Source organism: Austrofundulus limnaeus, unplaced genomic scaffold, assembly GCF_001266775.1.
Source record: "Austrofundulus limnaeus strain Quisiro unplaced genomic scaffold, Austrofundulus_limnaeus-1.0 Scaffold104, whole genome shotgun sequence".
NCBI classification, from domain to species: Eukaryota; Metazoa; Chordata; class Actinopteri; order Cyprinodontiformes; family Rivulidae; genus Austrofundulus; species Austrofundulus limnaeus.
The window spans coordinates 957868-970076 of NW_013952506.1; the positions used below are offsets into that span (position 1 = coordinate 957868).

The following is a 12209-nucleotide window of genomic DNA, read 5'->3' on the forward strand; positions in this document are numbered from 1 at the left end:
GCATAAAATCATACTGGCCCTGTATGACAAAAAGCAGACATCTACAGGTCCAATTACTACTTGATAAAACCTCTTTTATACAAATAAAACATACGCTGGTAGATACTGTAAGGGGAAGGGAACTGATAAGAGAAGAGAAGAAAAATCAAACTAACTTTTCCAAAGAAATTCTGGCAAACACAATCCCACATAAAGAATATCTGGAAAAAAAATCTGATACCAGGGGAGAGTTAATCAGGAAGTTTGGAAAACAGACAAATGCATGTTTTAGGGTTTAAAGCCTGATATTTTACAGAAATTTGTAGTTTTCAAGAATATTTTTGTGTTCATGAGTGTAACATTTACGGCGTTTTTTTTTTCTTCTCCTTTATCGTTACTTTTAGGACACTTCCTGAATCCCCACCAGACTCCAGCTCAGAGCCGTATTCTCCTCAACAGGTGAATGGTAAGTAACTTATCTCTTTAGGCTTCCCTTAAAGAAAAGGATATTACAAATATTAAAATGTGAGAACAAGTGCTAATTAAAATTGTGTTTTCTGTTGATTGACATGAGTTTAAATCAGATTTTCATCTTCAGGGAAAAGACAACAACTGAAGGTTCAACAATTAGTTTGCTGGGTTTTTGTCAGTTTTTGCAACTAAACTATTGCATACTTTATTTTAGTCATGCATAAAAATTCATTTATACCAAATACGTATATCTTTTTTAAATTCCTTCAAAAATATTATTCTTTTAAAAATATTTTCGCTTTTAGCTATTATTTTGCTACTTTTAGTTTCTGGCTAGCCTTTTGCAACTTTTAGCTGAGGTTTTCCCTCTTTTAGCTAGACATTTTTCTGCATTCAGCTTTTAGATAGCATTTTCAGTCTTTAACTAGAGTTTTGCTTTTGCTTCATTTAGCTCTTTTATCTTTAACAACTCAGTTTAAACGCCTTCAACACATCTGAAACCATTCAATTTTCTGCATTCGTACCGCATTTTTACAGAAATAATTTCTTTCTTGTTGATAAATATAGTGTGTGATGCAAATGAACATAACATTGATAAAACTGGTGCTCATTTGGTTTGTTAAGAAAAGCTACAGGAAAGAGATTCTTGACTGTTCCACACTTGTGTTGCTCAATAAGACTGTCTGCAATAATGTAATATTATCTGATGGGCCTTCATCCACTGTGACATAATAAAAAGTGTTGCGAAATAAAATCTTGAATCACAAAAATAATAATGAGCAGAAAAATCAGAAAAACAACAGAACGTGATTGATGGAGCAACATTTTTTTCCCTCCTCTCTTTCAGACCCTCACATGATCAGGACCATGACACCAGAAAATATGTGTCACATGGCTCCAACGCCGCCCCTCCCACCTCATGGGCACTATCCCAGCATGCATCGAGACATGTACCTGAAGCCTGAGCCCATGATATCCCAGTATCCTATTGGACCAGTTGCTAGTGGAAACGGAGATGTGCAGCAGACACAGATGCTCCATCAGCTGCTGCAGCATCCTCAGGGACAAGAGTGAGTCATGGGTGACGTGGTCCAGTGGTATGGCAAACCACTTTATTTTACATTGTTGATATCAGGTGACATTTCCCTCTACTATTTTAACTTCTTCCTACTAGTTCAGATGTGCCCAAAGTGGGGCCCGCGGGCCAAAATTGGCCCACCGAGCCATTTGATTTGGCCCACCAGCAGTTGTCCTGGTTATTAGATTGTGATTATGTTAAGATTAAATATAAAATACAAGTAACTACAAGTGACATTTAGATTAGATTTAAGCCCACATATAGATTTGCACACTTCATAAGACCCCATACACTCAAATTTTAAATTAAAAATCCCATGAGTCTTTGCTGCCTGAGCATACGTTGAATTTTCTCCGTGTCCATGGGCTAAAAAAAAAAACCTAAAGAATGTGGGCAACCACACTGGCTGTTAGCTTAATCATAAAAAATTAAACAACTTTACTTAAGTATTAAGCATTTCTTATATTATTGCATTTGGCCCGCGTCCCTCAGATTGATTTTAATTTTGGCCCTCTCAGCGAAAATGTTTGGGCACCCCTGTACTAGTTGGATGTTTGATCATACTAGTTCAACATCTAACACTCCTATTAATAACATTTTTAACCAATAAGTGGAACTTTTATCCAACTACTTGAAGTAAAAGTATGTTAGTCAGCCAAAGAGTTACACTATTAGTAGCTCAAACTTGATTGTTTTTTTAAGCACAGTTCAGTTCAGTTTAACATATCAAGTTAACCCACAGCAAAAGTCAAGTTCATACCTTACCAAATGATATGCAATCCTATTCAGTTCAAAGTAGACCCAAGTCAAAATACATACAGTAAACTGAATGTAGTAATAATAATAATATTCTGTTTTTTTTTAAATAAAATACCATTTAGTAAAATATTGCCTGTGAAAAATCAGCATATTACATGAAAGCATCACTTTAGTGCAATCCTCCATCCTGAATATGCACAAAGTGATGGGTGACAGTGGAGAGGAAGCTAAGCTAAGGATGAGCGGTTCAACCTTCAGCTGGCCAAAGGTGTAGGTTGCCCGCTATCATAAACAGGAACAAGAATTACTGTTGATTAYTATGAACATGTTTGAGTTTTTGATGCCTAGATTAATTTTTTGGGCTACCAGCACATCACTTGGGTTGTCTAGTGGGAAAAAAGTGTCACGGGTTGTCGAGAAAAAAAATGCAGTAGAGGAAAAAGGCTCTTGATGTCAAGAATTCTAAATAAATGTGTTAATGGCTTGCCATATTTTGTATTAAAAAATCTATAATTATGATGGATTTTCTTTCACTGCCTCTGACTGTGATCCTTTTTTCCATCCGCAGCAGCATCCCTGTTCATCAGGCGAAGAAGAGGAAGCACTCCGACTCTCCCAACAGCACCTTGAATTCCCAAATCCTCACAGGTATCATCAAACAAGAACCAGGTAGGCAGGCATCTTTCTTCCCCCTCACCCTCTCTACCTCCCGCTCACCCGCTCTTACTAACTCTTAACAGAGATAAAGAGTTTTACAGAACAGAGATTTTATTATTTTTACATTATGTTTTCCCACTTTAATAGCATCTTTTTAAAACCTCTTTGTCACAGGTTTAATGCAGGATGCAGACAACACCTACCTGGACCCGAACTATCAGTGCATTAAGTGGCAACCTCATCAACAGAACAAGTGGACATCGCTTTATGATGTCAACTACAAAGAGCTGTGGGTGGATATTTTTTATTTGTTTATTTATCATTGGCATATCTGCATGCGTATTAGAACTAAATGAACCATAACCCACAAGTTTTAATTGACCAAACCAAAACCCAACACAATCCGCAGAAGGGATGGAAAAAGAAAAGCTGAAATGTGGAGTTCTAAAAAATTCCTCAGCGGTGAGATGTACGGGGGAGTGAACGAGGGCAGGGTTTCAACTTAGAGAGTAAAGGGAAAAAAATTAGTGAGCACCTTTTTGTGCTTTCGCAGTGCCAAAATAGATAGGGAGGAAGGTTAAAATGAACTCACGACCTTTCAGATATGTTATCAAAACCACCTGGTTGACCATTGCAACTTTAAACACACCGAGCCACACTTCAGTAAAAAAAAAAAGGTTTTTATTTATGCAAGTCCAGCTTAGTTTTAGATCTGCACACTCCTCTGTAACAATTTAAAGGAGTTTTTAACAAAAACTTGACGAACTGTGACATTGGCCTACAAAAGAATCATAGTTTACTATCTTCATTGTGTAAACTGTATAAATCTAATCCACGTATCCCTGAGGACGACTCTTAACGACCAATCTGAGGTCATGTAAAATCCTTTCTACATTGTGTCATTATGTCTTCTTCCATCTGTAGTCCAATGCCAACCTACCGTGTGGACGCTGACAAAGGCTTCAACTTCTCCTTGGCCGATGATGCRTTCGTCTGCCAAAAGAAGAACCACTTCCAGGTCACAGTCTACATCGGAATGCTCGGAGATCCAAAGTACATCAAGACAAACGAAGGCCTGCAGCCCATCGACTGCTTCTACCTCAAACTTCACGGAGTAAAGGTAAAGGCAGGTGCTCGTACTTTATGTACAAGGCTTGAGTTTGGTGTTGTTGTGGATTGGAAGTGGAAGAAGGATCCTAAAGCGTCCAGTATTCTGCAGCCAAACTGCCGAAATCGCATCAGATTGTCGCAGTTTCATCACAAAAATTGTGTTATTCTGTTCACATTGTTATTTCGGCACCTTCTTGTCACAACCTGCTGGTCGAACTTTTTTTAAAAGGTAAATGGTAAAAGGACTGTACTTGTATAGCGCTTTTCTGCCCAACCAGGATACCCAAARCGCTTCACACTACAATCTGTGTACTCATTTAGTTGTGAAGATGTTTAGTGTTCAAATAGTACAGATGTGTTGTTTTTGCTCTTCACTGGCAGGTGGAAGCCATGAATCAGTCCATCAGTGTGGAGCAGTCACAGTCTGACCGCAGCAAGAGGCCCTTCAAGCCAGTTCTGTTAGTCTGAGCTCTCTAAATATTCATGAAACAAAAACAAAAACTGATTAAAATTTCATAATGTGATTAGGATTTTTGTCTCCTCCAGTGTCACGCTGCCACCAGAGCAGGTAACGAAAGTCACAGTGGGGCGGCTCCACTTCAGCGAGACCACAGCAAATAACATGAGGAAGAAGGGCAAACCAAATCCAGACCAGAGGTGAGGGACATGCCATAAAAAAATGTTTAAAAAAATCAACCTTTTGTTCGAATCAGTGACATGTGATTTCCACTTATAATCCTGATGGCTTGGTCTGTGCAGGTATTTCATGCTGGTGGTGGCGCTGCACGCACAGTCCCACAGTCAGAGCTTCACTGTGGCTGCTCATGTGTCGGAGAGGATCATCGTCAGGGTAACGTCTGGCCATGTCTGTCCCCTTCCTACAACATTCAGAACCTGTGTGAATGTGACACTTTTCTTTTCATCCGCCATCCAAGCTTTTCTAATCTCATTCTCTCCGTTATGTTWAGATTTACTCACCCAAACTTTGAAACAAAAAGCTTTCTGTCACTCAGCAATGGTGTTTTAAATACTGCAGGTGTAGAGAGTATGACTGCAAATCCAACTGCTACGTAACCACTTATTTGTTTTAAGACCATTTTCTTTCAGCAGATTTCATCTTGCTTTGATAGAGACATGAAAAAAATGCTTTCTTGCAGACAGTTGAGAAGATTGGCTCATGTTTGCTTAATAAAGTTGGCACAAGACTAGGAAGAAACAAAATTATGAACAATTTAAAAAAAGTGTATTTGTGATGAACAGCAAAAATACAGTATCTTGTCTAACAGAAGAAGGAACCAGTCTTTTCAGAAACTCCTAGCAAGAAAGCAACTATGTAGATATTTCTATACTGTCAAAGGCTATGTTCACACTGCAGGCAAATCCGACCCAAATCCGATTTTTTGACCCATCTGACTCATATCTGATTTTTTCATGACAGTCTGAACGAGACAAATCCGATTTTTTCAAATCCAACCCAGGCCGTTTCAGTATGTGGTTTTAAATCTGATACATATCTGATGTTTTCAAAGTGACTGCAGTGTGAACGCTCATGTCACATTCATCTGACTTTTTCATCAGGAGGAGGRGSTGAAGGATYGATAAGACACTAACCTSAAGTCWSGCTGTTTRAATCTGYAGCTCCRTGTGTTTACAGCTCCAAAACACAAGTCCAGTTGCTTCATCTTTTTACTTTGCATTTTCCACGTAGATAGTTTGATAATAACGATGTACAGCCTGGGTCACGGAGAGTATCGATCCTAAAGTTAGCTACTCAGTCGATACTTTTTTCCAGCTCGTAGTTTCGTTCAAAAAAAAAAAAAAAGCTTCATTGGAGCATCCCGGTTAGAGGCAGGTTCAGATATAAACACTGACTAAACAAAATATCAGATAATTATTTAATCGGCTCTGATTAAACAACAACTTCCGATTCGATGTGCAAAATGTAGCATCCATGCTAGCTCTGTAAACAAACAAGCCGGTTGATGAGACGTCACGTCTTTTACTGCGCATGCGTGTCACATCAGTGCTGTGTAGCGTTCACACACGGGTCTGATGCAGGTCACATTTAAAATGTAATGTGAACGTTCACACAGAAAGATTGGATTTTTTCAAAAAATCTGAACTGAGCATTAAGACCTGCAGTGTGAACGTAGCCAAACATTTGTCTTGAATTTGTGTTTTGGCCTAAATGTTTTTATATCTGAATCAAGATTCTCTGTGCACCCTTCCTCTTGGTTCTGTGTGTTAGGCATCCAACCCAGGCCAGTTTGAAAGTGACAACGAGGTGCTGTGGCAGCGTGGGCAGCTGCCGGACTCTGTGTACCATCATGGTAGAGTCGGAATCAACACCGACCGCCCCGATGAGGCCCTCGTCGTTCATGGCAACCTGAAGGTCATGGGCTCCCTGGTCCACCCGTCTGACATTAGGGCAAAAGAAAACGTTCAGGAGGTCAGGATGTGTGTGTGTGTGTGATTACATGTATGTGTGTTTGTGTGTGCAATATCCATCCATTATCCTGTGTGCTTTAGAGGATTCCCTGCCCCAACACACCTGATTTAAATAAATGGGTGATAAATAGTTATAGGTATTGTTAACAACCTCACTATTCAATTTGATTTGATTTGATTTGATTTAATACTACTTTAAATACTTCAATTTCAATTTCAGAACAATTARAAGTACACAAATGACTCATTAGAGTCCTTGTGGGTATTTTTTTATATTTAATTTCTTTCCCATATAAACAGAATGGTGTACATTAACATTTTAGAGAAATAAAATATCTGGAAATAAAGCAATAGAACAATAATACATTTTTTCTAAATATGGAGCACAAATATACAACCTGACAAACAAGGGTTAAAGTACAAAAAATAAAAAATCCTAAGCAAGAAACTTTTTTGTGATGTTGATAGTGATGAAATCATATTGCTGCTTTTAAATTTTAAATACACTTTAAATTACTTTATTTGCTTCCCTACATCAGAGACTGAGGTAAATCAGTTGTATTGCAAGGGCAGGTAATAATGTGTATTTTTTCCAAAATAGTCCTTACATGGCACCATAGATTATAGATTAATTTTTAACTCAAGGCAATACATCACTTCATTTTAATTTTGCTAAAATCTTGTGTAAAATCAAAAATTACAGATATTCATATTGATGAAATTTTTCTTGACCAACATGTGTCCCGAGATCATCACCGACCGGCCAGAAACAATTAAAGTGGTYCCAGATAGTTTCACAAACTGGGCAGGAAATTGGAAGGATTCAGAGGATTTTCTAAAGCAATATTGAGTTGGGAAAGAAATAATTGCACAGCATTGATGAATTGGTATTTTTACCCACAAAAAAGTTTCTGCAAAACCTGAAGAGGTGACTCAGTTATTGAATCAGATGTGTTAGAACAGGGAAATGAGTAAAGAATGCAGAGTAGCAGCTCTCGAGGACTGGGATTGGACATATCTGGTTTAGATTTTTAGTGCTTAACTTCCTGGATTGTGTCATTCATAAACTCACAGCTTTCTAACTGTTCACATTTTTTTCTTGTGACCTTCTGAAAGATGTTTATGTCATGTTCAATTTCAAAAGAGCCATTTACAACTTTCTGAGTTATTTTCTATCTTTATTCTAACATTTTTGAGACAATCATGTTCAAATTAGAAAGTCCTGATTCTACATTTGAGATGTTGCTTTTCTTTGCCTTCATTTGAAATTTCAATTTAAACATTAATTTTAAGTTAGGTTTTAGACAATAGATGAATAACCTTGGTTTTGTAGCAGTATATAACACTACATTTCTGTGTTTTTGTGCCCTTCTCTCATTAGGTCGACACCACAGACAATTTAAAGCGAATCTCTCAGATGAGGCTGGTTCAGTATCAGTACAAGCCTGAGTTTGCTGCCACTGTAGGCATAGAGAACACTGCAGAGACAGGTAAACGCTTCATACAGAACCTCTGTTTCAACTTAGATCAAAACATAGAATCTTTGAACCTTTTAAAGGAGACATATCCTGCTTTTAAATCCTTCCTTTTCACATTTAAATCATTCAGTTGGGGTCTATATAAAGTGGAACTGCAATGCTTTGGTTTGAGTTCCTCCTCATTTTAACTCCACAAGCCCCTCTTTCACCCCCTTTTCTGAGGTGTGTCTCAGATCAACTCGTTTTGAGGCTGTCTCTTTAAATCCAAACAAGGTACTTCACACCCCGCCCCCCTTCCAGCTTCCAGAGTAGTTCATTCTAACTTGATAGAGGAGTTTACATCTATATAATGGCACAGAAACATTTTATTCACAAAGAGGAGAATGAATACAACCAAACTGTAGTTGGTCAGTCCAGACCATATTTAGAAGTTCTGTCGCAAATTCTGTGACGTAATAGTCCTGAAAATGTCATAGTAAATAGAGAAAACTTAATGAGTTGAAAAACTTGACCCAAATGGAATACATTTTGGAGAAACTAAACTTTTCTGCACTCTTAGTGACTCCAAGTACACAACAAAATGCATTTAACAGCTAAAAACGTGGATTTTGCATAATGTCTTTAAATCATCTTAATGTTTCATCTGCCTGTTGTTATGTAGATAGGGAAACATTTTTTGTATCACTGATTGTTTCTACACTCGATGTGTCCTTTCATAGGTGTGATTGCTCAGGAAGTTCAACAAATCTTGCCCGAAGCAGTGAAAGAAGGGGGTGATGTTGTGTGTGCCAATGGAGATACGATTCCCAACCTCTTGGTCGTCAATAAGGTTACTAACACACAAAAACTGGCAGTGAAGCCCACTTCAAAGAACCAGAGCTTGTTTTAGGTATCTCAACATCAGGCTGTAGGACTGCCCTACTGGCCTGGATCAGACGTCCACACTCAACCTGCTGGAGGGAGCTGACAGACTGTAGACAGGCATGTGAACAATCTTAGGTTTGGGAAAGCTCTCATCTCCCCGAAAAGGAAAACTTTAAGAATACTGGTTGGAGTCCTAACTGGGCACAATCTACTCAACTGCCACAAAATGGTGATGGGACTCCATGACAATGGTCTGTGTGATGCCTGTGGCATTGAATTAGAGACCTCKTTGCACTACTACTGCCTGGCTCTGAGCAGTCAAAGGAACAGAATTCTTGGGGACCCCTTTATGGAGCCTGAGAAGCTCAGAACACTRAGTGTTTCTACAGTAACCTTGTGTCCGAGAGATGCAAAGGTTTGACTAAAGACCAGTCGGCCCACTTACGAGGCCCCCGCTCATATGGATTCTTTAGCCATACCCACCCACCATAAACACAAACACGCACATGCTTTGGTGATGATGATTACAGCTTTGAAATACCATATTCACTGACTGAATCCTCTGGTGTCAAAGGAGCGCATCTTCATGGAGAATGTGGGAGCTGTGAAGGAGCTCTGCAAGCTGACGGACAACCTGGAGACTCGTATAGACGAGCTGGAGCGCTGGAGCCGCAAACTGGCCAAGCTGCGTCGCCTCGACAGCATGAAGAGCACCGTGAGTGGCGGCACGGTGAGGTGAGAGAGAAGGAGCGCAAATCCCATCTGTCTGATTATGAGAACAAGTCTCAAATTTAAAGAGAGGCAACGTAGTATTAAACTTTGCTCTTTATTTTTTCTTGTCTATTTAGCCAGTCAGGAAGCTATTTCAGCAGAACAGGAAGTGGCCCGCTGAAGAAAAAGCCAGTCAAATCTGGGAGCAAGGTTTGTGATGGTGCTTTGCAGTGGTGGGCACAGCTAACCAAAGTATTAGATCAATTACTTCATTACGCTAACACCAAGGTGCTACAAAGACAAAAAAACAATGGTGGAAGCTAATGTTAAACCGCTAACATTTAACACATCAAYGTCCAGTTCACCATGTGCCACAATGCACTGCACTAGTGTTCAGGTTTTATCTCGAACACACCCCTCCTGGCTCAGACCTTTCACTCATGGTGTCAGTTTTACAGTCAATAACCAAAACGTCAACACAGATGTCAAACCAAACCTGAACGGGTAACTTGACAAACGTCAGTCCACATGTATCAAAATGGCTCATAAATCGAAGATAAAACTAGCAATCATGTTTCGTTCAGAGTTGAGGTAATCATTTCAACCAAGCCAAAGGGGCGGAGCTACAGCTTTACTGACTGAAAGTGAGGAGCATGTGAGGAAAAGAAAAAGGCAGTGAGAAATCACAGCCTCTCTGTATCATAGCTGGAATACTGTGCTCTGCTTTGTGTTGCCTTCTTTTCGCGGCATAGCACAGTTTAGCATGTTGCGGCTACATGTAAAAGTCAATATTTTAGTTTTTTTTAGATTGTGGTGCAATATATTCAAAAATTATTAGCGGTAAAGAAAAATATATTATATTATATTAGTAAGAGTGGAGTCTGTTAATTATTTATAAAGTTAATGCAAGTACTAAACAAGTACTAACCACTCAACAAAAAGTTAGTCCCATTATTTGCAGGTTAGCGGAACCATGCCCACCACTGGTGCTTTGTTGTTGTTTTTTTAAGTAATATGTTGCAAGATGTCCAAATGTCTCTGTATGTATTGTACATGCATGTATTATGTTTTATGTACTTTCCTGTTGCAGAGCTCACCTCTGGATCATGGCTGCATCAGTCAGAGGTTCATGCAGGGGACCATCCTGGCTCTGGTCATTGTTATGGCCTTCAGGTACGTGTTTTATGAGAGAGTGAAATCTTCTGCAGGGATTAACAACGACAATGTTTTAACCTCATTCTTACATCCGCAGCGTCATTTCGATGTCAGTGCTGTACATGCTCACGCTTCACCAYAGAGGCGACGTCACAGAAAAAGATGGGTATGTTCTTTCGTAGGTGCAGTGATAATAACAGTGAAAATKATCTGTTTACAACTTTCCAATAATCCTTCAAAATCCATCCCTGCTTCCTTCAGCTATGTTCCTTCCTGTGTTCTCTACATCTCTTGGATGCCCATCTTCACTGCTACTGTAACTGTCTGTCCACCTGTCTGCAAATGGTACTCCATCAGCTCCAATATTCCTTTTTTTCCTCTTTGAAATTTCTCTTTTGATTCCTTTCTTTTGTTGTGTCTGAAATTGGATCATGAGCTACATTTAAGTATGCTGCAGTGAATAAGCATGCACCAAATTGCAGTCTTCACCTTCTGCTTGTCATTGGTTGCAGGTCAAGAGCTGCATTGGGATTGTCTCGCAAGAATCCATTCACTCCGCTCCCTAACACACCTACACCAGGTGAGTGGCGGTCCTGAATTTACCTGTAGGTTCAAACATTTAAAAAAATCTTAATGACCTAAACTCTGAGAGTAAAATTAAAACAAAACATACTTGACTTCATATGATGTTCTCTGGTAGCTTGCTGTTCGACCACAGCTATAAACAACCAATCAGCAACTACCCTGACACTGAACAACAGCCAAACAACATCTGGTAAAAAAAAAAAAGAAAGTATATAAAATGAAAATAAACCTGCATTTTCAGCCTTTTTTTCTGCTTTATCAATGAGTTTTATGTCTCATGTAGGTTTAAGCAGCCTGGTTCCCACACCAGGCACCATCAACAAGAAGGCCAAGTCCAGACCCATGGACAAGGACGGCCACAACAGAAACCGCCTYAGTCACACCTCTGCACCCATGTACTTTGCCAAGTCCAAGAAACCTGTCTCAGCTGACCCAGAAGGAGCCGGAACCACCAACCGTCTGCCTCAGCAGCCTGTTCCACGCAGACAACGCRGCCTACATGCAAGAGGTTACACAGCTCAGCCACAGTGCTTCCATATGTACATATAGTACCACATAACGTTCAAACAGTGAGCCAATTTGTTTGATGAGAGCAAAAGGCAGTTTTTTTCTACTCACTGCGCAAATAAAAAAAAGATTGGTGCCCATAAAGGAGTTTATCTGTTCTCTTTTGCAGGAACAACTGCTCCTTCTCTCTCAAGTGTTCGAATTGTGGAGACAAACCAAGAAATTACTGCACAACGTTGTGCAACAGCAGAGACCTGCAGGTAAACAACTAAAGCTGATCTATTATGCTTCTGAGTCTTTAGTAAAAAAAAAAGAAAGAAAGAAATTCAAACTTAGGATGATGTGGTACTTACCTAGTCAAACCAATATACAGTAGATTCCGGGTGCGTTTCTGCCAAGGGGAAACC

General features: G+C 39.4%; 1 protein-coding gene across 1 annotated transcript in view; it reads left to right on the top strand.

The window, feature by feature from the left end:
* The window catches only part of myrf (myelin regulatory factor), a gene marked incomplete in the record, with an annotated part of 28898 nt that overhangs the window by 13170 nt on the left and 3519 nt on the right, over window positions 1-12209 (top strand). The window contains 20 exon segments of the mRNA XM_014013657.1: window positions 384-445; window positions 1298-1520; window positions 2856-2956; window positions 3119-3233; window positions 3869-4064; window positions 4436-4512; window positions 4601-4711; window positions 4814-4904; window positions 6303-6503; window positions 7884-7992; window positions 8700-8809; window positions 9419-9579; window positions 9693-9765; window positions 10646-10728; window positions 10808-10876; window positions 10972-11055; window positions 11223-11290; window positions 11411-11485; window positions 11579-11803; window positions 11972-12062. Of these exon segments, the coding sequence (XP_013869111.1) occupies window positions 384-445; window positions 1298-1520; window positions 2856-2956; window positions 3119-3233; window positions 3869-4064; window positions 4436-4512; window positions 4601-4711; window positions 4814-4904; window positions 6303-6503; window positions 7884-7992; window positions 8700-8809; window positions 9419-9579; window positions 9693-9765; window positions 10646-10728; window positions 10808-10876; window positions 10972-11055; window positions 11223-11290; window positions 11411-11485; window positions 11579-11803; window positions 11972-12062 (2325 nt within the window).